This window comes from Hesperophylax consimilis, chromosome 8 (genome assembly GCF_061612785.1).
Source record: "Hesperophylax consimilis isolate HC1 chromosome 8, BYU_Hcon_1.0, whole genome shotgun sequence".
Lineage (NCBI taxonomy): Eukaryota > Metazoa > Arthropoda > Insecta > Trichoptera > Limnephilidae > Hesperophylax > Hesperophylax consimilis.
Genome location: NC_142843.1, coordinates 38,451,190 through 38,478,429, shown reverse-complemented (window position 1 = coordinate 38,478,429; position 27,240 = coordinate 38,451,190). Strand labels below are relative to the sequence as shown.

At 34.6% G+C, this 27,240-nt stretch overlaps 1 protein-coding gene across 4 annotated transcripts in view; it reads left to right on the top strand.

Moving 5' to 3' along the window:
* Window positions 1–27,240, top strand: part of Iml1 (GATOR complex protein Iml1) — a 55,860-nt gene that overhangs the window by 24,073 nt on the left and 4,547 nt on the right. For 2 of the 4 annotated variants that reach the window (XM_089634232.1, XM_089634233.1), the window contains 11 exons: window positions 2,083–2,300; window positions 2,892–3,082; window positions 3,373–3,547; window positions 3,964–4,167; window positions 9,898–10,002; window positions 19,645–19,727; window positions 22,980–23,066; window positions 23,534–23,738; window positions 25,391–25,496; window positions 25,790–26,008; window positions 26,776–26,936. In XM_089634232.1, coding sequence (XP_089490358.1) covers window positions 2,083–2,300; window positions 2,892–3,082; window positions 3,373–3,547; window positions 3,964–4,167; window positions 9,898–10,002; window positions 19,645–19,727; window positions 22,980–23,066; window positions 23,534–23,738; window positions 25,391–25,496; window positions 25,790–26,008; window positions 26,776–26,936 — 1,754 coding nt within the window. Of the gene's footprint in view, window positions 1–2,082; window positions 2,301–2,891; window positions 3,083–3,372; window positions 3,548–3,963; window positions 4,168–9,897; window positions 10,003–19,644; window positions 19,728–22,637; window positions 22,688–22,979; window positions 23,067–23,533; window positions 23,739–25,390; window positions 25,497–25,789; window positions 26,009–26,775; window positions 26,937–27,240 lie in introns of all 4 variants that reach the window. The other 2 variants (XM_089634235.1, XM_089634234.1) reach the window with 2 other exon arrangements.

Genomic DNA, 27,240 nt, shown 5'->3' with positions numbered 1-27,240 from the left:
CGGCAGCGGTTTAGTTGTACGGCACAGGAATCAAGGACCTAGTGCCACGGCTCACATCGATCGTAACGGGGACCATATCAATAACAATAGTTTAGATGTGTACCTGAAATTTCATATTTATTTTGTAAATTTACTTTTGTATTAATTAACTTGTTTTCTGATTTTTTTTTAAATAATAAGGTCTTATTAATAAGGACTATTGGAGCTATCGGGTAAAAGCCTACAACATCTATTGGTTAATTTGTTGACTATTGGAGCTATCGGGTAAAAGGCTACGACATCTATTGGTTAATTTGTTGACTGTCGGAGCTATCGGGTAAAAGGCTACAACATCTATTGGTTAATTAGATGTCTTATTTTTATTTTTGGCTGTAGAGATATGTTGTTGTGACTCAAATAAATTTTTATACCTTCATAATAATATACATATTACAATATTTCCCTATACATATTTCCAAAATAATTCATAATTAGCTGTGTGTTTTTTAACTAACATTTTTAATAGATGCATGATATTTTGAAGTGTGTGGTTTGTATCCTTATTGCATTTTTGTTGTTGTGTGTCTTTAACATCCTCTTATACTTATACAGTCATACTTATAAAGATTCCCTAATATGCCGCTGAAGCGTTGGTATAGCTATATGGTGAGGGGGGCCGTATACTGCTTGGGTTAAAATCGTTACTCGTAATAATATTCATGCAAGTTTTGTTTAGACTGGTACCTCAAAAACACGGTCATTTTCGCATTTTTTAACTCTATGTGTCTTCAGATGACATTTGTAATGTCATTGACCCAATCTCTTTTTTAATTGTGTCAAAATCCGGCTAATTCGATTTTGCATTCCGTATTTGCTTTGGTAAATCAATATTTGATTTAAAATAACCCTCCGATAGTGCTGCAAATGGGTATTTCTGCTTTTTTACATTTTCATTACACGACAGATCGATATTTGTCAAATCTACCAGATTGTTAACAAAGTCCGCCAAATACAATTGTATTACGGCCGGTATATGCAATACGCATGCGTGTGATTATGAGTAACGTTTTCTACTGACCCATTCTTATACCCCCGTATTATCGATTATGACTAAGACTGTTACAATACCTACACTGTCATTTGCAGCATTTCTCTCTGCAGTCACTAACAAGGTAGGTTTTATTAGATGAACATTTCAAATATTTATATTATTGTATTTATAATTGGCATTAGTTGTGTAACATACGTATTACTGTCCCTATTCTGGTAGAAAACAATAAATTATTATAAATTCTAACAAGTTTTCTGGCAGAACTTGATTGATGTATATCTGTCTTTTCGTATGTGCGATTAGATTGCACAGTTGACAGTATTTCTATGTAGGTGCATGCATATGTACTGATGTTTTGTTTTTACCATTGGCAAGCATGATAATCCACTGGTTAGTTGCAGAATTTTATATTAAGTTATAAAAACAAATTAACAGCAATAAAAGTGCACCAATGTTACAGGAGTACATTTATTACTATCTAGATCAGGGGTCTCCAACCTACAGTGACAAAACGCATACTAAACAATTCATGGTAAACTTTTTAAAACAAATTTTGCCAAAAATTTCGTATGGTGGTTGGACGAGTATGATTTTTACAGTTTTGTTTTTCCTAAAATTCACAATACATATTTGATTTTTAACTAACATAAGTCTTGAAAAGGACAAGATTCATGGAACTTTCCGTGAAAACTTGCAACTCTCTATGGCTAACGCCAATACTTTTTGGGCTTCACAATTTAATTTTTTTTCATGATTATATTCTGGCAATGAAAAATCAAAATTAAACAAAAAAAATTATTAAATGGAAACGTCCATAAATTTTATCTCAAAATATTTTGTCCCCTTTAATATAATCATATCATCATTCCGGTAATTTAGATGCCTAGTTGCTTTTAATCGCACTATCTCCACTGTAGAGCTTTCTAACATTCCTTTCATTTATCACATAATTCAATAATAAATCAAGTTCAAACCCATCACGGCCAACTTAAAACAAATAAATGGTATCATTCCTAACCTCTCTGTTGCTAACCCCATTTTTACATCATCAGGAGTAGACTGGAAGTCCCTAACTATCCCGGCATGCCTGCCCATCACGACGGATTACTTCCCCGACAAGCGCTCGCTGCAGAACGACTACTTGGTGTCCGACTATAACCTGCTGCCGGACGACGTGAATGCTGACTTTGCGCAGAACAGGGCCATCTATAAGGATCCCCTCACCACCATGGAGGTGTTCAAAGAGCTGGTGTCGCAGAGATTGGCTCAGGTAAAATGAAACGACCTGACACCTTAGAAATCCATCTGTCATAATATGAAATATATAACATATTTGTTACACATGTTATTTGTTCATAGTTAAAATTGCCATAATGCAAGTTGTCAAAATGTAAAAAAAGCTTATCAAACCAAAAATATATCTGATTGTAAGTAGCTATTCTGGGAAATCCACTATGTACTTCGATAAAATGATACAATTTACAAAAACATAGTTTCGTAAAACACAAGTGAGTAATTACGAAATTTACAGTCAGCAAGCACGCAGAACGCCTTCTATGCCTGACACATGACTGAAGTTGAAGCTTGCGGGAATCCGGCATTCCATAGGTTAACGCCACCATTGCCCTCCTGGGACAATAAATATGGCCCACTTTATGAATCTAGGCTGTAAATTAATAAAGCTTTTATCGTTGTGTTTTATATCTCCCACTAAACACTCGATAATACAACACTACACTCTAGCACCATTCTAGGTCACATTGTAATTTGTAAATAGCCTATAATATAATAATTTATAACCTACCGACAAAAAATTCACAGAAAGAAATGAATATATTCTCTCATCATGTTGTATTAACAGGGTTTCCAGCTGATAGTGGGAGCCAACAACGGGGAGACCATCCAGACGGATTGCGGTCTCCCCTCCTCTGCCGTGGCCCCCGCCCCTCCGCGCACCCCCGCCCCCATCCGCCACCTGCTCTCCATAGGAAGGATCTTCCACAAGATCACTCTAGTCGGTTCCACCATCACCGTCACCAGATATCGACCCAGGTATGTTGTGTCAACGTTTTTGAATTCTCAAGTTTTTGGCAACCCTGAGATTGTTTCCAATCGATAAAGTTAATCATTTTACTGATTGACATACGTATTTTTCTCTGGAGGTTGTTAAACTATTTATAAAATTATACAAAATATCTGCACTGGCAACGTCTCTATCCTTCACAGATGAGTATGTCGATCTGCAAGTTGTATGATGATTGGTTCCTTTTATGATTTTTTTTCATTTTTGAAAAAGGTTACCTTCTCTGTGAACCAGTGACAAAGTAATTATTTTTTTGAAGGCATCCTTACCCTCCGTTCAACATCCACTACCGCTATCGCTTCCACGCCCCGCATCACGACACCTACGAGGTCTCCTGGGTGTCCTTCACCACCGAGAAATTGGAGAACTACAACTGGAATTACATGGACCACTACATCTGCACTCGTGGAGACACCGACTTCCCGCTGGTCGAGGTATGGAAGCTTATTGATACTCAAAACTCTTTTCCTTATTCATATCATAAAATAGTGAGAATACATTTGCATTCTTAATAATTTTGCTATCCCTAGTAAACATTGAAGACCGTATACAGTAGAACCCTGTTAATGCGATATTTTAACCCCCATATACCGAAAAAAACACATTATTCAAAAATGTTGCCAACAAAAATTCCTGCAAATCTTTTTCAAGCAAAATATTTTTTTTAATTCGAAATTTAAATATGTAATTTAATATGTAAAAAATCTATTTTAGCGAAAATAAATCATAATGTCGTAAATATGAGTCTTCAGAGATCTGTGGCGGTAAAACGCCCTAAAATGTATTATTATTTTGTGAATCGGAATTGATTGACACTGGAATATGCCATATTTCTATGAATCCACCACAGGCTTTAAAATACTGGCGTTTCCGCACCCTGCTTCTCCCGCTGAACAATCCGGCCACCAAGCGCATCCTGGAGGGAGCGCCCCACTGTGACATTTACCCGGAGCCAACCAAGATGGACCTGGAGGACTTGTCTAACGGCTTCCTCCGCATGACGGAGCTCCACCTCAACAAGATCAAGCGCCCACTCAATAATAACAAGCAACGGGTGAGATCTTAACCGGACAAAGATATTCATAATATTTTTATACAACGTATAATAATATACGGGAGACCCTCTTATAAGGTTTTTCAAGGGACAGGCTGTGTGGAAACTTTATATTTATTATGTGTTTAAATATTGTTAATAAGGAACTGCAGTGAAAAATTTTACAGCTTTAAAAAATATATATTCTTATAGATCAACAAACGCTGATTCCGAATATATGTTTTACTTTATATTATTATACATAGAATTTATAAATCTTCTTTTAAAAAATAATAAAACACGGTCTCATTAAAACATAACGTTTGGTTGGTACGACCAAACTGCTGATTGATCACAACCAGTCTATGTGCATGATACATCTGTGGCCTATAAAATCCACATCAAGGTTGCCAATTCATGGAGAATTCCCCAAATTGTGGAGAATTTCTAACATTTTTCAAGAATTGAGGTTTTTGCGGAGAGAAGATTTTTTTGGGGCAAATGTGGGGATTCTGGGCATTTCTTGATTATCCAACTGTGGTGTTTGTGTTAATGTGTTTAAGTGCAAGCGGGATAGCATGCTTGCGAGATGCTATTAAAGGCGATGCATGCTACGATAGTGTCTCTTTTGTTACAAACAGTTTCCTAATAAATACCAGTGCTAGATCACATATTACTTTACTGAGTACTACCTTCACATGCCACAATAAAGGCACGACTACTCGATACACTACAATTGGCGCAGCCGGTAGGAGAAATATATTATATAGTATATTGAAAAATAATATTTACAATAATTGTGATAACGCACTACAGGGTTTTCCAATAAGAGGTGTTATTTTGATATTCAAAGAAACTTTTCCCGTAAAAGATCAATGGTTTCGTTGCTTGTGTGGCACGTAGCGCCGTCTTGTTGAAAGTAAACGTTGTCCAGATCAATACCATCCAATTCCGGCCATAAAAAATCATAAATCATCTCTCGATAGCGCAATCCATTCACCGTAACTGTTGCTCCAGCCTCATTTTCGAAAAAGTAAGGTCCAATGACTCTGCCAGACCATAAACCACACCAAACAGTCACACATTGTGGATAGAGAGGCTTTTCAACAATAACTCTTGTGTTTTCCGAGCCCCAGATGCGACAATTTTGCTTGTTGACGAAGCCACCGAGGTGGAAATGGGCCTCATCACTCAAGATGATTTGCATTTGATTCACTCAAGTGAATTTTAATAATTTCAATGCGTTGTTGAAGCGTGTATCATTCCATTTTTATTAATGGCGTAGTTTCTACTTGTCAAATGTCAAAAAATGACAGCTTCAAAAGTAACATCTACCGAAATAGCGGGCTATTCAAAATAACACCTCTTATTGGAAAACCCTATATATTCCATTTTCTTAAGCAGCAATTTTTCAAATAATTTTTAAAGCCTGAACGAAAGAGAAAATCCGAAAATGACAATAAAAAAAAAACAGTGCTAATTTCAATAAAATTTTGTTCCATTTTGGATGTAAAGGAACTTGTGGGGAATTTGAAAATATCTTGTAGGTGTTTCACAGCATTTGAACTGATGAAAATATTTTAATGCAGGTTAAATTGTTTAACCGGTTAATTGTTTATCAGCTGCGGTCATCATTAATTACGAGATGCTTACAAAAAAAAGTAGTTTTGAAAACTGAAAAATTAAAACTTTGACAATTATTACTCTTTCAATAAAAAAAATATACAGGTATTTAAATTAGAAAGTCATTATTGTTAAAAAAAATCAAAATGGACTGATGTTCCTCATTGCAAACCATTTTGTATTTTAATTTTCTTGGGACTTATTATGTGGAAACCTTATAGGAGGGTTTTAGTGTATTTGCAAAACATTCCTTCAACAGTCAAGCCAAGAGTTTATTCTTAGCATTTGCTATATTCAATTTTGAAACTGGTATAAAATGATAGATTCCCGGAGATAAAAGTATTAAATCAGTCTGATTTTCTGTAAAAATGACTACATAAGTTGTAATAATTTAAGGTTTTATGTTTGATGAACCAAATAATAAATATTGAAGGATATTGTTTATTACTTATTATGTAGTTCACCTTTCAAAAAGTATTGGATCAAAGTTAATAAATTATTTCAGCATTTCTTTATTTTATTTCTTACATCTGAATATCGCTGCTGGGTTTGTAAAACCTCTAATATATTTAAATTTTAAAAATTTCTAATTTTTGAAAAAAATAATTCTCAAGGTACACAAGATTTTTTTGCATTTGTTGACTGAGAGCTATTAAAATACACGGTTTCCAGAAACTCGCAGTACAAGCGGGAAACTGGTGAATCTATATAACACTGTTTTTTTTATTTATTTTATGATATACATTTTTTTGATTTGAGCTTTTCGTTTCCGAAGTGCGAATTTGGATTTTTTATTAATATTAACATAGTCCCGGCTCCAAAAGTTTATTTAATCCTTTTGGTTGCCGAAAAAATGGAAAAGTAAAAAAAATAAACTATATGCTCAGGTCGTAAAAAGAAGATGTTTTGTTGGGGTTCTCTGTTTGATGTAGATTCACCAGATTTCCGCTTGTACTATCAGCTTCCAGACACCATGTATAAAATTTAAACCCAGCAATGATATGTGGTATTTTATGTGTCCAATTTTGACTGTTTTAATGCATCTTTTCTTTCAGAAGCTGTAGCTCCTATTCTTTCTTCAATGCTTAATAATATGTTTTTTTCCTCTAAAATTGTTTCTAATTAGCAGCAGCCCGTATGGATCATCGATTTATCTATTTTGATTTTTCAGAACAATGCAAACATTATTCAGAAATATTCACACAAATTATTACTTTCACCCACCAAAGCTCTTTCTCCTCTTTACTCTTCTATTAAAATGTGATGTGTATTGATAATTTTATGTATGCAATGTGTCCTTTTGTGTGATGGCCATCTTGTGATTATCTTTTAATCAATCTACAACAGAAAATTGGCTTTGAAGTTTTCTTTCTTAATTGCTGTTACGTTAGTCATAGAAAAAGTTTTCATTTTCTCACTTGAATTTCTTTTTTTGGCTTTATTTTGATGATTGAATTATTATTATTGTTTTCTTCATTTCATAATCTTCAATTTTTACCCAGTAATTTACACACATTCCAGAATAAGTTTTTTTTTTGTGAAAACACATTATGTATTTGTTTAAAAGGCGCTCGTCTCAAAATTTATTTATTGTAAATGTATAATTTTTTTGTTAAATTTTCATTCATATTACATTTTATTGTTTTTCATTTTTCTTCTACATCTTAAAAAATATTGATAAAACTATAATAATTATAACTCCTTTTCCTTATGTGTAAAATTCGATTTGTAAAAATTTGATGCAAATCCTTGGGCGAATTCGCAAATTTGCAAATTCCCAGTTATTTCACCCATATTTATAATATTTTTATACAAATCCACCCTAAATCCCTGAGGAATTCCCAGTTATTTCACCCATAATTATCATATATTGATACAAATCGACCCCAAATCTTTTCATTTTACAGCACTGGTTAAGGTCTCCGTATTACACCTTATAAGAAGTTGAAATCTTCAGACACCGGGCTGCATAATTGTTTGTAAATGTTTCTATGTTTGTATCTTTGAATGCTCAGAACTGTAAATATTTAACCTTCAATAATAATTTGATGCAGTATCATAATTTAACTTGCAACCTTTGTGTCTTATATTGCTTTGCATGTAAGGATAATAAAATCTGTGAATGTCCTTGCGTACACAAACAGTAGTGTGTATGTAATATTGACTTGTCTTTGTCCTTGTGCAGGAACTAATTAATGTAACACCTTTACTGCGCTATTCTGTACCTACTGAGCTAAGGCAATACTGTTTTGAAGGAAAAATGGCATATTTTAAAAAGAGATCAATGTATAGTAGGCGCCGGTTAATATTTTTACCCGTTTATAAAGCCAGATGCTTGACCTGATTCATTTTTGTAAACGAATCATTCTGGAATCATCTCCCTGAATTGTGAATTGTGGGGTAATGTTGCCATTACCGCAAGCAGTTTACAGAATTGTTGGCTTCACCCAAATGACATATTTTTTATTTATTGTATTACATATTGGTTAACCCTTTCAGGTCCAAATTAAAACTGGCAGGAGTATAACATATTTGATGCTTGATAACAATTTATTGATAATTATTTTTTTGATCAATTAATGTTTTAAAGACAAGATTTTATTTATGCATAGCACAAAGGATAACAATTATTTTTATAAGCAATAATTGTTCGCCTGAAACACTCATCCACATTGAAAAAATCTCCTGATAAAAAATACATGACGCCAACGGGACTCGAACCCGTGTCCATTCGATTTCCGGTCGAAAGCTCTGACCACTGAGCTATGGGGGCTTATTTCTTACCCGAGAAAATATTCAATATATGCTAGTGTTTCATTCAACAATTACTGTTTTTTACATTTTTTCACCTGAGAACAAAAAATAAAGTTGGTTGTTCTCAGGTGAAAAAATGTAAAAAACAGTAATTGTTGAATGAAACACTAGCATATATTGAATATTTTCTTGGGTAAGAAATAAGCCCCCATAGCTCAGTGGTCAGAGCTTTCGACCGGAAATCGAATGGACACGGGTTCGAGTCCCGTTGGCGTCATGTATTTTTTATCAGGAGATTTTTTCAATGTGGATGAGTGTTTCAGGCGAACAATTATTGCTTATAAAAATAATTTATTGATAGTTATTTGAATTTTTTTTTTCAACTTTTTCTTTTTTTACAATACTTTAGAAGCTATTACTATGCACCTATTTGCATTTGAAAGAATATTAAGTGTCAGCAGTGGCGGCTCATGACTTTTGAGTGTGATAGAGTGCTAAGTTTGAAAAATTAGACATTATTGATTTGTTTAGTTCAAAATGATCTTTTATTTTTTTTTGAAAATTCGACTTTTGTATGAAAATCTTCATACAAATAACCAGTCAGAATCGAAAGCGTGATCACATTAACCAATGCCTATGTTATTATGTATTTCTCTAGTTGTTTGTTTTTAAAAGCACCAACGTAACAAAGGTGTTTATCATGAAAGCCATGAAAGATAAGCGCTGTCAATCTTGTCCAGTAAATTATAATAATAATTAAGATAAGTAATATATATGTCAGTTATACCATTTTCCTTTCAACCAGTATTGTTCTACAGACAACCCTGACTTTTCTTACCACTATAACCAATACAGTAACTACTACCCAGGGAAACTACTGTATTTTGTACATAATGTTTAACTAATATGCAATAACATTTGTAGTTATTTACCCGTGGCTGTGGCCAGTGATGGAGTCAAATACAAATCTTGCAATGTTCATGAAAACAGCTACATATTATTTTTTTTATCTAAAATTTGACCTAGTTTTTTTTAATGTATTATCTCAATGTCAAAAAGAACATGAACATTAAACACACCTTTGCGTATGTGTTTCAAAAAATTATTCACATTATAAACAGCATTAATTTATGATTCAATTCACTTGTAACGTAACAAAACCAAGCCCATTCAATATCATGTTGTAATTGCAATTTCCTTGATAATTTTACATAAAAATGTGTGTATCATAATAAAACTGGAGAAATTTATAAATTGGAACGTATGTTAAAAAAAAACTTTTTATTTTTACTTTGGCAAATTTTTTTTTTCAAAATTTTTGGTTTGGCTGTTTGTGATGTTTTTTTTTTCAATGTGTGGGGTGTGTTGTGGCAGGGTGGGGCGGCCGCAGCACCCGGTGCACCCCCGGGTCCCTCCTGTGCCCCCCAGCTCACTCGGCGCCGTCACTCCGCCAGCATTGTCTCTAGGCAAAACTACCAGGTACTTACCCGGCACATAACCGCATCCCTCACTCTCTCTTCAACCAGCCGCCATCCGGTCACCATATCATCTCAGCATTTCATCAGCTCTTTCATTCTGATACATTTATTAATCTCTGGAAACTTCTTGCAGTGAGTGCACACTGTTTCTAATTTATTAAGGTTGGGTTGTTTCAAACTTTATCACGTTTTACGACCAGTTGGTCGATCAGCGCCATTAATAGCATCACAATTTGATCAAAGGCTTAAGGGCGAAGAATGGTCATTTAACTGGGACCATTCAAACTTGATGCTGATCATCGACCTGATACGTCAAATGTGATGGAATTCGAAACACCTCAACCTATATTTACTTAACCCAATCAATCTTAACTGTACCCCTCTTTTAACTTCCTACTCTTAATCTTCGATTAACCAACATTAACAATACTTAGGACGGGTTGTATCGGAGAATCTGAACAATTCATCAAATTTCAACGTTCATTTTCGGGTTCTGTGAAAGACTTATTCAAGTTCTGTTTTTATATCATTGTAGGTTAGTTGCTTGACAAAACTGAAATAAAAACAGAACATGAAAAAATCTTTCACAGAACTTGAAAATGAACGTTTAATTTGATGAATTGTTCAGATTCTCCGAAACAACCCGTCCTTAACCTTTTCCCTCATTAATTTTGAGATAAAACCAACTTAACCAATCAACTTTTATTTTATTTTAGATTTTCTTAGGGTTTTTCCATTGTATTATGTGTGTCATACATATTTATGGATCAGTTTTTTTATAACAGGCAACTAAAATACAAGTTATCAGTCATGCGGGAAGAGGTTAACCTATCATAACTTCATATCGCTCTTGACTCTCTATTCCCTCTTCATAGTCTTTAACCACCTACCTTCCCTCCACACAGCATCCCCAAAGATGACATAGGCCCTGAGGGAAATTATTTTCTTCAGGGCCTCCTGTGTGGAGTAAATATAAATCATCCCAAAGATATACTCGCTACATAACTTATTTCAGAATGGTACAAATCAAATGAACTGATCTTGTCAATTTAGCCTATTGGAAATATATTAGAGTTTTTAGAGTATTTACCAGAGGGAGTTTATTAGAGAGGCTGAGGTCGAAACTGGCCACTTTCTGATAGTGTCGAAAGTAAACCTCTTTCGCGGTTGGCGCTCTAAAGTGAAAACAATATCAACTCCAACAAGAGTCAAAATAGAAAAACTGCAAAACCATAATGTGAGAAGTAAATATGTGAATTGTGCAGAGATGAGATTGAATGAGAAAGAAATGTACGGTCTAAGCATAGACGAAACATGGAACCACATAAAAGTGAGTCTTTGTGAATCTGCTAGAGAGGTTTTTGGAATAAGTACGTAAGGTAGGAAGAAAGGTGATACATGGTGGGATGATGAGATTAAAGCACTGGTCTCGGAGAAGAAGAAAGCATGGTTATGTCTGATAGCGGCTGGCAGTGCTTCCAGTGAAGAGAGGGATCAATCGAAAGATGTTTATAAGGGATGCAAAAAAAGAGTAAAAGTTGGAGTGAAAGAACGAAAGAAATGCCTGGAAGAGGAAGAGAGAATCAAAATGACAGACCGTTTCCAAGAAAACATTAAACTGTTTTGGAAGAAATCAAAAGGTCCCGGAGTGGTCCAGAAAACGGAACCATGAAAGTGATATAATCGAAAGATGGAAAAATGTTGACGAATGAGGAAGAAATAAAAGAAAGATGGATGAAGTATTTTGAGGAAGTCTTCGAAAGTAACCCAGATAGTGTTTCGAGCGGCGAACCAGATATGAATGATAATGGGGCAAATGTTACCGAAATAAGCATGGATGAGATAACCAGATCGATTAAATGTATGAAGAATGGAAAGGCTGTCAGTTTCGACAATATTGCTGCTGAATATTTTAAAGGAGATAGCCGTATAATTCTCACATGATTGTGCAATCTATTTAACCAATGTTTAAAGGAGGGTTACACGCCTTCAGATTGGAGAAGGGCTGTGATCATGTGCAAAGGTAAAGGGTCACTTATGGAATGTGGGAACCATAGGGCTATTAGCCTGCTGAATGCATGCTGCTATGGTAGAATTTTGATTGAAAGGGTAAGAAAGGAAACAAAGGCTAAAATATGGGATGTGCAAGGTGCTTTTATGAGTGGAAGGGGGTCCATGGACCAGATTTTCTCATTGCGTATGCTCACTGAGAAGTTTCTGGCAAAAAACCAGAAACTTTTCTGTGCCTTTGTAGATCTACAAAAAGCATACGACCGAGTCGACAGGAAAAAGCTATGGAAGGTGTTGTCTAAGTATGGAGTGAAAACGAATCTCACACAGGCAATTGTGTCTCTGTGTTAGGGTGAACGGTGGTTTTACGGGTTGGTTTGATATCACAAAAGGTGTTAAACAAGGCTGCGTAATGTCACCATGGTCATTCCATATATACATGGATAATTGTATGCAAGAATTGAAAGAGGTGGGATTGGGCGCGAATTTGAGTAATCTGAAAGTATGTTGCCTGTTGTATGTTGATGCGGTGCTGATTGCTAACAGTATGGAAGATCTACAGTCTCTCATGTATATAATGAACGAAGTACTTGTGAAGAATGAGTTAATGATGAATGTAAGTAAGTCTAAAGTCATGGTGTTTGAAAGAGAGAGTACGAAAACAGTGTGTAATATAGTTGTGAATGAGAAATACTTGGAGCAGGTGGATGAGTTTGCATATTTAGGAAGTATGTTTACGAGAGATGGGAAGGCTGACAGAGATATTGAAAGAAGGGTAAATGCAGGTAACTCCATGAATTGAGGACTGAACGCAGTTGGCACTAACAAAAAATTGTCCAAAGAAGCAAAGCTAGAAGTCCACAATGGAGTGCTTGTACCTACCCTGATGTATGGAAGTGAGGCATGGAACTAGCAGAGAAAGGATGAAAGTAGAGTGAATGCCGTAGAAATGAGATCCCTGAAGCGTATGTGTGGTAAAACCATGTATGATCGTGTGAGAAATGTGGAGATCCGCAAAGAATGCAAGGCTGTTCTAAGCGTAATGAGTAAGATCAATAAAGGGACGGGTAGGATAGATAGTATTTGGGCATGTAGAGAGAATAAGCAAAGAAAGGGGTGTAAGGAGAATATATGATGCACATGTGAATGGTAGCAGACAGTAGGGGACGCCCGAGGAAGACATGGCAAGACCAAGTGAATTAGATACTTGAGTCGGGCCATGTCAAGAGTCAAAATAATAGAAGAGTATGTATGAATGTAAACGAGGCAAGGAGTGTGTGCCAAGACCGAGTTGTTTGGCGGTCTGTCCTCTCTGTCTACCCCTGCGGAGAAACGGTGTGATAGTTAGTTGGTGGTATTATTGTAATATCCTTGATACTAGTGTATGAGCTCACTCGTAGATGGCACTAGATTAATCTATTAGGTTACCCATGGATAGCGTTAGCCGTTGAGTATTGTAGAGGGGATAATAAATATGGGGGAAACCTCAAGGTCGGGATCCATATTATTCCAACTGCCTGCTAATCAGAGCCACTATCACATTAAAGGTCCAAGTGCTTTATTTAAGTCGGAGTTTTATTACAGTTTTTAGTCAACTATGAAACAAGGGATGACCTTTATCCTTATGTTGTTTGTATTCAAGACAAGCACATCCAAATTTAGATAATTTTATATCTCATTCAGAAATCATACCTATTTTAGTTTTGATCAATTACAGTTATGAATAAATTATGATAATGGAGATATATATAACAATATGTATTATGAACAAAATGCTTTGCAATGTTGACAGTTTGAACTATGTGGCAATCACTGACAAACAATCTACCTATTTATTGGAAATTTCAGAAAAGATAACTCAAAATAATTTTTATGCCTCATACATTTATCTATGTTGATTTCTTAGAAACTCTAATTAAGCACATTCAAAATGAAAATTCATAAATAAAATTATAATAATCTTTTATACTGATTAAGTACAATAAAAATCAATATTAGGTCATCAAAATAATGTGTATTAGAATAAATTCTTCGACATTAATCCTTTTTAATATCAACACCGTTCTGACAGAGTAAGGTAAATCAAAAACAGTTATATGAGATAATCGCTTACATACGCATAAAAGTACCCTCCAACCTCCCCGTGGAAGACACCTCCCATGCTGTTTCTTGTTTCTGTAGGAAAATTCTTTTATTTTTTTAAATTGAAATTTTTTTTAAATACGTTTTTGTTGATTCATTTCTTGGATTTCCCGAGGTTTAAAATGTAACACCCAAAACATTAACATTTAAATATCATTTATAACATTTCGTCACCATATCACTTTGTTAAATTATGTACATAGTTAAAAAGGACATTATTTATAACCGGTCCATACTGTAAAAAGTGTGCTTTACATTTAGCTGTTTTGTGATAACATTATTTACTTCTGTATTTCTACAAACTTTGTAATTAAACATTATAGGTAACGTAACTTGAAACCTCCTTCTACTTTTAACTGGCACATTCTAAAATCTTAATTTTAATAAGAAAACTTCTGTGCTTTTGTGCAAACTACTTTTTATTGATTTTCATTCAATCTCATTACTCTTTGCTTAACTCATTCTAATTTTATTACAAATTACTTCTTCAATAGTTGTAAAATTACTTTGTGGAGTCATTTTTATTATATATATGTAAATGCTTACACCACTTTTAACTAATAATAATCTACATATTTCAAAGTCAATGGCTACTTCGTCAGGATAATTAAAATTAAAGAATTAATTTTTTTTTCAATAGCTATCTCTTGGTGCGGGTTGTTTCGTAGAATTTGAACAATTTATCAAATTTTTAAAGTTGATTTTCAAGTTATCTGAAGGTTCTATACAAGTACATTACTATATCAATACTGGCCAGTTGTACTACAACAGAACTTGGGTAGAACTTTGAAATTTGATGAATTGTTTAAATTTATTATGTTAAATTATTATTTTTAACTACGTTCATTTTAATTATCCTAACGAAGAAGCCATGGGCTTTGAAACATGAAGATTATTATTATTAATCAAAAGTGGTGTAAACAAAGTTTTTCATTTACATTACAAATTAATTTATTTAATACATATATGAGCCCTTGATGCCTGTGAGATTAAAAAAAAAGATTGTTAAAGTAAACGAGACCATTTTTTCTTTATTGTGATCACTTCGTTGAGTGTAAATAAGTCTAAAGTCACGGTGTTGAAAGAGAGAGTATGAAAACAGTGTGCAATATAGTTGTGAATGATATATACTTGGAGCAGGTGGATGAGTTTGTTTCTTTGGGAAGTATGTTTACGAGAGATGGAACGGCTGATAGAGATATTGAAAAAAGGGTAAATGCGGGTAACTCGTCTAATGGAGGTCTAAACGCGGTTGGCGCTAACAAAAAATTGTCTAAAGAAGCGAAGCTACCAGTCCACAATGGAGTGCTGGCAGAGGACGGATGAAAGTAGACTGAATGCCATAGAAATAAGATCCCTGAGGCGTATGTGGGTAATACCGTGTATGATGGTGTGAGAAATGCGGAGATTCGTAAAGAATGCAAGACTGATGTAAGGGTAATGAGTAAAACTATGAAAGGGACGCTTAGATGGTTTAGTAGAGCGAATGAACGCAGAAAGGAGAATATATGATGCGAATGTGTACCGTAGAAGAAGTCGAAGACACCCAAGGAAAACATGGCACGATCATGGCAATAACTATAATTAAATACTTGAGTCGGGCAATGTCAAGAGTCAGAATAACAGAAGAGTATGCATGTATGTGAAAGAGGCAAGGAGTAAGACCGTGTTGATTGGTGGTTTGTCCAGGAAGAGCACCTACCCCTGAGGGAAACGGCGTGATAGTTAGTTAGTTAGTCACTTTAATAAATTCCTTCCTATATAAACCATTAGGCATATTAAGGGGGGGCTAGGGTTAATTCGTACGAACAAAGGCATTTTTTTGTGAATTTTTTGTGACAACACTATAGTAAGGGGGGGCTAGGGTTAATTCGTACGAACAAAGGCATTTTTTTGTGAATTTTTTGTGACAACACAGTTACAATCTCTTTATTAAATCTAATAGTACAGTAAAGTATGACATTTAAAAAATGTTGTATAAAATTTTCACGGAGAAATATTAAAAAATACGGCAATGGCAGCAATTATTCGGACGTGTCTCAAAAAAAAGTAGAATGGCGGTGCCCCTCATAACTGAAATCAAAAAATTAAAGTTCATTCGTTAGATAATAGTTTTTCCCAGGTAACGCTGGGAGGGTTTTTCGAAATTTTAATTTTTCACTTTTTTGGAACACTTTGAAGGGAAAAACGCTATTTTTAGTGAAAAAAATCGGCTAATTTGTTATTGTAAAATAATAATTATTAACAAATTTGAAAAAAACTCTCCAGCGTTACCTCGTAAATTATGTACAGAAATAGTTTACAAAATTTCAAAAGGATCGGTGCAGTAGTTTTGAAGTTATGACGGGCACCGACTTTGAAAACGTGAGTTGTGGGAAAAACGCTTTAAAGTTTTGAACACTAAAAAATCTGGTATTAAACGTTTATAAGCAAATTTTATCGGCTTACCTCACACTGAATCATCAATGCCAGGTCCATAAAGGATGTTGCTATCATCCATGATGTCTAAAGCACATTTTTGCTCCTGTCTACGACGAATCCTGCCTTCTTTAGTTTGTCTCTCAGCTTCCTGCTCTGCTCGGCTTATACGTATGGTCGGGTTGGGGTTAAAATCCGACAGGTATAAAAATACTCGTAACTTCGTCAATTTTGCTCCAATCAACTTGAAATTTGAACACAATATTCTTAACATATTAATATTAAAAAATAAATAAAAAAATGCCAAAAAAATAATTTTAAAACCCTAGCCCCCCCTTAATGTACTATTATTAACTTGGTTGTAACAACTTGGAGAACTTTTAAACGTAATGGCACTATTTATTTATACTTTTAACTGTCAAATGTATCTTCCTAAGCACAGTATTAACATTTCCTTTGTAAAATATCTACATATTTGAAAAAAATATTATTGACAAATTAAATAGTGATTTTATCTTTTCGGATTTGATTTCCTGATATTATTAACAGTTTTTGTCTTTAAGGGTAAACGTAACATCCTTTGCGTTAATTTAATTATTTTATTAAAACACACTCTTTGCAAGTTATGCTTTACAATATTAAGACGAATTATTGTCTGCGCCTGTTCGTACGTAAAATAAATATGAATAAATAGTTTTGTCCATATAAAAACTCAGTTCTGTCAAAAAAGGTGTGCAAATACAATATTGTATTAGTATGCCTTTCTTAAAAGAATTGAGTTTTTGTAAAGCATAACTTGCAAAAAGTGTAACTTAAATAAATTATTAAAAATACAAAAAAAATAATTTTAAAACCCTAGCCCCCCCTTAATCCTAATTGTTGAAGAAAGAATATGACTCGTTTTTTTTATGTTTTCTTAATTGCTCTGGAGTTCAGTTCAACTTACAGCAGATTATGTACTAATTTGTATGTTTTCTTAATTGCTCTGGAATTTAGTTCAACTTACAGCAGATTATGTACTAATTTGTATGTTTTCTTAATTGCTCTGGAATTTAGTTCAACTTACAGCAGATTATGTACTAATTTGTATGTTTTCTTAATTGCTCTGGAATTTAGTTCAACTTACAGCAGATTATGTACTAATTTGTATGTTTTCTTAATTGCTCTGGAATTTAGTTCAACTTACAGCAGATTATGGACTATTTTCATCTTAAACATTGATTTATTTTTAATTTAATAGAATCTATAATAAACAGAAATTATTGAATCTTAGTGCAAATATATCCAAAAAAAAAATATTCTGTCACATCCTGAATCCTGAAAAAAAACATTTAATCAATGTTGAGTACCTATTCTCGTCACATTTTGATAAGTATTCACTTCCCAGTAACCGGACAACTCAACACAATGACAACAATATATGTTCATTTAAAAAGTGGTTTAAAGTCATGAAAAGTGATGAAACAAAAACTAAGTTACGTAGTTAGATTATTTTTTTTATCGCCTTTAATGACTTTATATCACTTTTTAAAGGTTTGTTGAGTTATCGTGGAACCTCTCTTCCCAAAAAAATATCTCTTTGTATCATAATTTCGTGTTTTGGGGAAATAGCGAGAGATTTGCTAAAAACACAAATTTTTTCGGCTCTCCTGAACATTCCAAGTTTTGGGGAAATAGCGAGAGATTTGCTAATAACACAAATTTTTTCAGCTCTCCTGAATATTCCGTGTTTTGGGGGAATAGCGAGAGATTTGCTAATAACATATATGTTTTCAGCTCTCCTTCTCGGGTACAGAAATAATGTTTGTAGAAGTACAGGAACAATATTGCATGATATTAAATTGCACGTTTTTTGTTGCATGCTCCACTAAAATAAATATGTAGAAGTAAGAAATGGCTATCAAACCGAGGAGCATCTTACATTCAGCTTTGCCAAAAGAATTATAAGCCCGTTGAAAGAATCCATCTTCATTGTATTACCGTTCCAATCATGTCTGAATCATTAGGATATTTTTGGGATTATCTACTTATATTTATTTTTATCATTTGTGCGATTTGTTACACTCACAGATTTCACAACCAGTGCATCTTTAGTTTCTTTGTTACATTTTTTTTTCAATATTTATAATATTATTACACCTTTATTCCTCAATTTGATTTGCAGAATCATTATTTCTCCGTACTGTAAAAAGATTGCAAATCACAAATGACATTATTAATCCCTTTAGAGGAGATTGTTTGTGAATTTTCTTTTTATTGTTTTGTTTAGAAAATAGTCAAATTCACGCCCTTGCTCTGTTTTACGATACAACATTTTTTCTATTCAACTGTCAATAAAAAAATTGTTGTAACTTTATAAATCTCAAAAGTTCATTAAAATGTCTGTCATAGTTCATTAATATGGTCTCTCTATAGTATATCTCTGTGGTCGAGGGGTAAGGCTCTCAACTAGCATGCTGGAGGTTGCGGGTTCGAATCCCGGCGTGCCAAAGTAGATTTTATTTGATTAATTTGTTATTTGACAAATTACTCATTTAAAATAATATATGTAATATATTTGCGGCACATTCCAGAGTGGAAGATACTCTTAGTATCGCCCTACCACGATTCAGAATTGAGAAATGGCTTTGGTGACCAGATCTGAATAGCCAGGTACTTCCCAACCTTCCTCTCCCCCATCACCTTCCCCTCTCCACTACCTTCAGCCTCACAACATACCCCAATTGGCGATGCCATAGTCTCACTGGCTCCAGACGGCTGGGAGCAGTTGGTACTCTTGTGCGAATTCACATTAAAAACATAAAAAATAAAACCCCTACTCTCAATAATAATTTTAATTTCTATAAACATTATTGTTTAATCATAATTGAGACCACCGTGCCTTTATATAAATAAATAAAACTGTATTTACTCTCTGAAACATACTCCTGTTCCAATCAGAATTCTAATACAAAATGCATTCTCCAATATCACACACCAACAAAAAATGGATGTCTGTGTGACTAATTTATTTATGTTAATTAACGTCTGATGCTGCAATATTTCGCTACAACATTATTTGGTGCTCACACAGGTCGGCGTGGGAAACTCACCCTTCCGGGAGAGGGTCGGAAGCACCAGATTGCCGGACAAGCCGAGACTTCGATTCGACACCATGTCAGTAGGGCCTATGGATACTTGCATCCCCTTTCCTCAGTTATTTCTTAGCCATTTGCCTGTTAAATAATATGCCCGCTTCTGGTTGAACTGTCATTTAATTAATTATTTTTTGTTTTCTAGCTTAATGGACTAATTTGACCAAAAGAAGTATGAACACTTGTAATCAACTTTTTTCTTTATTTTATGTTCAATGACTTTCAGTTAGCGAATCTTTTTTTCACGCTATGTCTAATTGTGGTTCAGCTTCTAAATCTATGAAAATCTAGCGCCACTTATGTTACATTACTGCATAAGTCTTCCTGAAAAGCAGCAATAATCATATAATAGTATCCCCGGGGAAGTGTTCGCAAATCCTTACGCAAATTAGTCCACTAATATTAACTCCTGCGGTTTCGGCCATCACTTTGCAGTTTTTTTTAAATTTTCTGTTTCACCTAAGGATGTGCAAAACGTGTTCTTTCAACTAGTGATCTATTGCAGTTTCAGCTACAATATTATTGTTTGCTTGATTTTCAGTGTTTCAAATAATTTCCTGCTAAATAAGTCACAGCTGCTATTTAGAAATAGATTTTTATTTAACCGTTTTATTGCTAATTTCCTGTTCGAAAATGCTAGGTTAATTTTTTTTCGAACCACATCTTTTTTTATATGAGAGGAAAAAGAAAAATCAATTAAATAAACTATCGATTAATGTTCTCGACAAAATCATTGTCACGTCATATTCATTTACATTGCATTAGGGCGATGCGCCGCGTCGTGTAACATTTGGAATCAGGCCACTTACAATAACACTCCTTATGTAGATGGCGATAAGGTTTAAATTTCTACACTTGATTTATAAAGCATATAAAATTTATATTTCTAAGCGATCAAATTTTCAAACTAAAAACAAATGATTTTGCATTACTTTACTACGTGGTGCTTAGCCTTAAGAATTAAAGTTTATATATATTTTTAAATCATTGTACCATTCAGAATTTAAATGTTGATTAAAATAGCTTTAGCCATATAGAATTATTTTTTTTAATTTATTTAAAAAAATAATTACCTTTTGAATGTTATTTCAACCGCCGTGCTAGAGATGCCCTTGTGTTATGGCCGGTGAGAGAATTTTTGAAAAGTATTTTAAAGGGCACGATTATGCTCCTCAGCAGTAAAACGGTTAACATTCCATGCACATTTTAACTTAATTTTTTTTTGTAAAAAAAAAAAATATGTGGTTTGGATATACTATTTCATTTTTCCTACAGATCTATTTTTCACCTTCTCTAGACAAATGAACAAATTTTTGCATGTTTCTGTAAACTGTCTAATTTTAAAAAATGGTAATAGTTTTCATCTCATATTGTGTAAATAACATTATATTGTTTTTCTTGGAAATTCAGTTACTTGGTGGTGGCTGAAAAATACTTTCATTTTGTGTTCAATTTCAAACCGAGACTAAATTAATTTGAATAAAACACAATAGTTCAAATCAGGGCCGGCCTTGAGCCAAACGGCGCCTGGAGCAAGCGAAATGTTGACGACATCTTGATGTGTAATCAATAATAGTCGGATGATTTGTATTTTTGTATAGTGCGGTTTTTGTGAAAAATAATCTCAAGAGCGATGTATTAGGACCGTTAGGTGATAGGTATTATCAGGGCCTTGGCGCCTTGACAATTCGGCGCCCAGAGTGGATTGCTCCAATCGTGCCCACATGTGCCCTGTTTCAAATAATGATTAAATAATAAATAATTGATAACAAATTCTATTTACAAAAAAAAAATTGTAACATTTAGGACGGGTTGTTTCGGAGAATTTGAACAATTCATCAAATTTCAATGTTCAGTTTCAAGTTCTGTGAAAAAAAATTTCAAGTTCTGTTTTTATTTCAGTTCTGTCAAGCAACTAGCCTATAATGATGTAATAACAGAACTTCAATAGGACTTTCACAGAACCCGAAAATGTACATTGAAATTTGATGAATTGTTCAAATTCTCCGAAACAACCCATCCTAAGTTCTTCAAATTATTAATTTAAAAAATATATATTTCACAAACCCATTAAAGTATTAATTAAACATTTTTTTAGTTTTTTTTTTCAGTTTTTAAATGTTATTTTGTACATTTTTTGTTAACAAAAACATTATTTTGTACATTGTTTGTTACCAATAACATTATTCCAGCCCGACTGAGGTGAGCGATGTGCCTCAATCACATCCCTGCCGATGTTAACTGCTGATTACATCTTCAACTTTGCCGCTTTCATCCTACAGTTGCTGTAAACTTATGCTTGACAATAATAAAGTGCTTGTACTAATCACCAGAGTGGAGGACTTGTGCCCCTATTTCCCCGACCCACAGGTGGCGAGCTCCCTACCTCATTGCTTGTGGTTGCTGTACATATAACCCTCAAGTGCTCATACATATTTCCTCTCGTTACAAACCTAAGAAAGTTTGCAATTCATATGAATAATATGAAGCTTATTATAATTTTGTTATTCCAGGTAAACAGTTAGATATCCAGATTATAATTTCCGAATGTCCCCGATTCCTGTTTTTACACCAGAATGCACGCTTGAGATTCCAGATTTCCACCTGAGAATGAATGGGTTCCAGATTTGAAAAACTCTGGGCTATAAATTTTTGATTATTTCAACATTAATTGCATTTGTCCTATCTTTATCTTGAATAAGAAATCTATCTTAGATTTGGGTAAATTTGTGATTAATGATTATTCTATTGTTTAATATTTGATTTGTTATTATAGTATCAATTGTTGTGAATCTATATATCTTGAATCGGGTGATTATGTGAAAGTTGATGTCTATTTCTGATACAACATCGTAAGGCTGTAAAATGATAGAATGCTTGTGAATTAATACCCCCTGAAAGTAACAAGATCCCCTCACATTTGTGGTTACAGCCAACCACTCCCTTCAACAAGAGTCCTACTAATGGAAGCACCAACGGGAAGTAAGTGATTTATCTTAAAATGACATAACACCCAAATCACTCTTCTTTGTCAGTGACTAATAAATTCCTAGAATGTGCGAGTAGATTACCCATCATAAATTATATTCATGATGTAATTTTGTTGATAAGCTAATGATTATCAACAAAATCAATAGCTTATAATTAATTATGTTTGATGTGACAATGTAATCACAATTATAATCTTTGATTAACTTCTGAGAATTTGTGGTGAATGGGAAATTATAAATTGCTTTGTTTTTGCTAAATAATAAAATCTTTCAATGAATTTTAGGTCAGCCGGGAGCAAGGAGCGGATGAGGGCTGCAATGGCAAATAATGAATCTAGCTCCGAACACACCGATGACTTTTATGATGAAGGGTTAGTTTTCCTGAAAATGCATCATTTTATAACTACATAATTGCCTTTTTTAACCGTATTTCGAATAAAAAATATGGGTGTCATTTTGCATTTTTCAATGAAAAATAAAACAAAATATTTTTCCATCACACGTTGCTACTGTGTACAAACTAGTGGATCAAATGATACGCACTCCGCCTCGTTCCAGCAGCACCATAGACGAGACAGAGCACGTTGCGACATGTAGCAATGTGAAAAATCTTTTTTTTTTGTTTTTAATACAGCCAAATGAAATGTACATTTTTTAGTCAAAATTTACTCAGGAATTACTGGTTAAAGTCTTTCGGATACGTTCTGATACACCCTGAATTATGTATTCTAAAAAGTGTGGAATGTTCATAAATATTCTACTTAAATTAATTTTCACATTTATTTCCTCCTTTTTGGGTTTCTCTATCGTAATGCATATCTATAAATGTTCCTTCCAGAGATGTTTCTGTACCCCGTCTCAAGAGCACGGTGAGCCTTAGCGAGATATTGGAGGCCATGAAAAACCCCGTGACCGGAGTAGGGTTCATGGTGCAGACCGTCAGTCTTCCTTCCAACGCATTTGTGTCCATAGATGCTATTCAGTGGATTATCAACCATGTGGAAGGAGTCACGGATATAGAAAAAGCTAAAGAAAAGATGGAGGTAGGATATTACACTCGGCGTCACAATAATCGCACCTCTTGCAAAATCTTACGAGACAATAAAGCGACCGTCTCTTTCGGATGTGCAGCGTCGTCATCCTGATGAAGCCACAGTATCTTGAAACCGTTTGAAAACATGTTGAACAGCAAAGCGGCTTAAGTTTAGTTGCCAAGCAACATCGCACTGTCGCATCCCTGATTGCAGTAGTGCCACCACTTGAGCGGCTTCGTCAGCAGTGGTGTCCAATTAAAAGGGTTGTTTATTAGCGCTAATTATTCATGTGTCCTCTTTAACGTTCGGATAGTGAATGACCTACATTTGACTTAAGCTGCTGCCACACGCAAAGCTCACATCAAAAGTTAATGTACAGCGCATCATCTTTTCTACCGACACACGACGCTATCAAATATTTCTTCCTATGGTAGGAGAGGGGGTCAGTTGAATTCGAGAGCGGCCGAGGAACATAATTTCATCTGTCAAAGTGACAACTTTACTTACTGACAGCTTGAGCACGTTTTCGAAATGGATGATACTTGTCGCCTATTGCTGGATCTGTTGGACAGCTCATCCTCAGATGATGATGCCGCCAACTATATAATTATAAATGCTATTTATAAACTTTTTAGATTTTAAACAATCTGCGCGTAAATAGCGCATTTTCACATAACCTGACATAACCTCTCCGTCGAATCAGGAAATTCGCAGTTCGCACGCCGATCGACGAAAGCGACATATAATAAATTATTGTAAAATAAGCTCAACTTTCGTCCAAGCCGTCCAACTTTTATCAAAAAACCGAATGATATTACCATATAAACATACTGAGATTAAAAATATGATTAATTTTGAAAGGGCGAAAATTTGTTTACTTCAAATTCAAATATTGATTATATTTATATTTTAAATATATGTTAAGTATGTTTGCAAAATAAAGTTTTTTTTTATGTTTCTAAATTTACTAGCACACATGACGATATGAGCTAACATAATAAATAAGAAATGCATTATTAGGCTGCTTATGTCATGGCTGTCAAAGGCAACACGGAACTTAGTTGGTAGCTCCGTAATTAAAATGACCCCCTCTCCTTTTTACGGCGGAGAGGGAGATAAGTTTTCAAATATCGCGTCGGGAGCGGTTACGTAAAATAAATTCGGTTAGCGAAGTTCAGAACCACACTTATAGCGCGTTATCTTTTTACGTGTGTCGGGTCTGTATGGGATTGTATGGCGAGCGCTATTGTGTTTTATATTATCTGTTGATGTGAGCTTTGCGTGTGGCAGCAGCATTAAACTGCTCCTTTTACAGCCCAGAAAGATGACACAAGTTGTGACACCTGTAAAGAGTCACAACTTGTGCGCAACATTTTTTTAACGTCCCATACTCTGAATACTAAATTTGTATAGTTTATGAAATAAAACTATTGTCTGATAAGAGATTGTTAAATATACTTTCAATAGATATCAATATTGTTTGAGTTAGATGTATCTGCTCGGGGAAACTTATTTTTAAAGATGTGCGATTCTTGTGACGCCGTGTGTAGATGGTACAGCTTGACATAATTAACTTTGCACGCGGCCAGTACAGAAACTAACAAAGTATTTTTTAAATCCATAGATTTTTTGTATTCACAGAATCTGTTCTGTTTTTTTAGACTATGTTGAAGGAAGGTCTAATCTGCCATTCGTCCGGTGATTTCTCCAAAAACTTTGTAGTGGGCTACTACATGTACTACATAGTTCCTCTGAACAAGGAAATTGGTAAGTCAAACACATACATTATTCACATTGATTCCTTCCGTTTCTGGTAAATGTGTGACACCGCACAAGAGTCACAGCTGCCTGTAGTCCCGTTAAAAGCCCATTCTAGATCCATTTCAGTTGTCAGATTATATGAACAGCTGACACAACTTGTTCCAAAGTTGAAACCGATCTAGCATCGGCGTTTAACGGGGCAAAAAAACAAAATGGCGTTGATTGGCTATTTGATAAAAGTGTCACTGTGAGTTTTTGTTAGCTTATTCGTCTTTAACCTTAAATTTGATGATATCCAGAATCGGGAGAGTACGTGCCCCCGCTGGGCGATCTGCAGAGCTTTGAGAATGAGTGGATGGAGGTAGAGGTGCTGGGGGCGCGGTCCCCCCGCGGGGAGGCTGTGGATAACCGGGCTCGCCAGATCAAAGGGACCACTCCCACTGACGAGTCCCAGGTGCCTGTGTTCCTGTGCGACTACATTGATCCTAACTACGTCAACCAGGACAATGACTCGGAATGTAAGTAATAAAATCAATTATTACCTAATGTTATTTTTGACTGAGCATAGCGAAGTTCTGTTTTAACTCGACCATTTTGCATTTCGTCCATTAAGTTTCTTTTTTCGAATGTGAAATCGCTGGTGTTTGTTTGGACTTTCTTATTCGCATTTTTTAAATATTATAGCACCTACTTGAAGAATGTTTGAAAAAAGAATTGTTATTGAGATAGTGACTTTTTTTTGACCTATTGTACGATTCCTTATTTGAAATAAAAAAATGCAACTCAAAATATAGGGTTTATAATTAAATAAGTATGTGTTTAGGTACCTACTTTATGATTTTAGTTTTAAATAAGATAAAATTAGAAACATTCTTTTATGGACGCGAGGTCTACTGTTAACATAACTACTAGTTATGCCTTTAAGCCTAATCCAAACCCTAAACTTACGCTTGTTTTTTGATCCCCTGTCAGATTTCGCTTTGTCATTAAATTGGCCATCAACACCATTTTGATATTTTTGACATCAATTTGCCAAATATTGTAATTGGACATTATCTGCCTCAGCCCTCAAGCATGACGTTCACCGAAATTTAACCAAATGCTGAAGTGACGACGATTGACGGTAAACTGTCCGTTACGACAACCGAAGTTGCAAATGTCAAGAAATTCAAAATGAATAAATCGTCGAAATGAGAGTAAAATATTTATAAAAAAAAGTTAAATTGTTCCTTTCACGTATGTGTATCTTCCAAAGTGTGTATTTGAATAATTAGTATGTTTCCAGTTCCCCTGTACAAGAACACCCACCTGGACATAGATGTGAGCAGCAAGAGCGACCGTATTGAGTGGGGCCATGCGCGCTACCAGGCAGCCTGGCGTCCCCACACAGCTTACGAGATGTGCATCCAGTGGGTCACCGCTAGCGGCAATATTGTCGCTGATCTGGTCAGACAGCATCCTAATAGACTGATCCTATATCCACACCTTAAACAGTTCCGTGAAAAAACAGGAAAAGAACAAGCAAACCACAAACCTTTCATTACCTAACTTTACCACCTTAAACATACGTACATTCTAACTATTGTCCTGTTTGGAGTTGTTGAGAGTCAAAAACTTCCTGGCATCTTTTTCTAGAGCCAATGCTTCAAAAAGTTTCCCCATTATAGCCACGGTCAATGTTATTTTGGCTACAAGAAGACTTTATGTAACAATTAGCTCCGTAATAGCTTGCAAAATTAATAAATCGCAG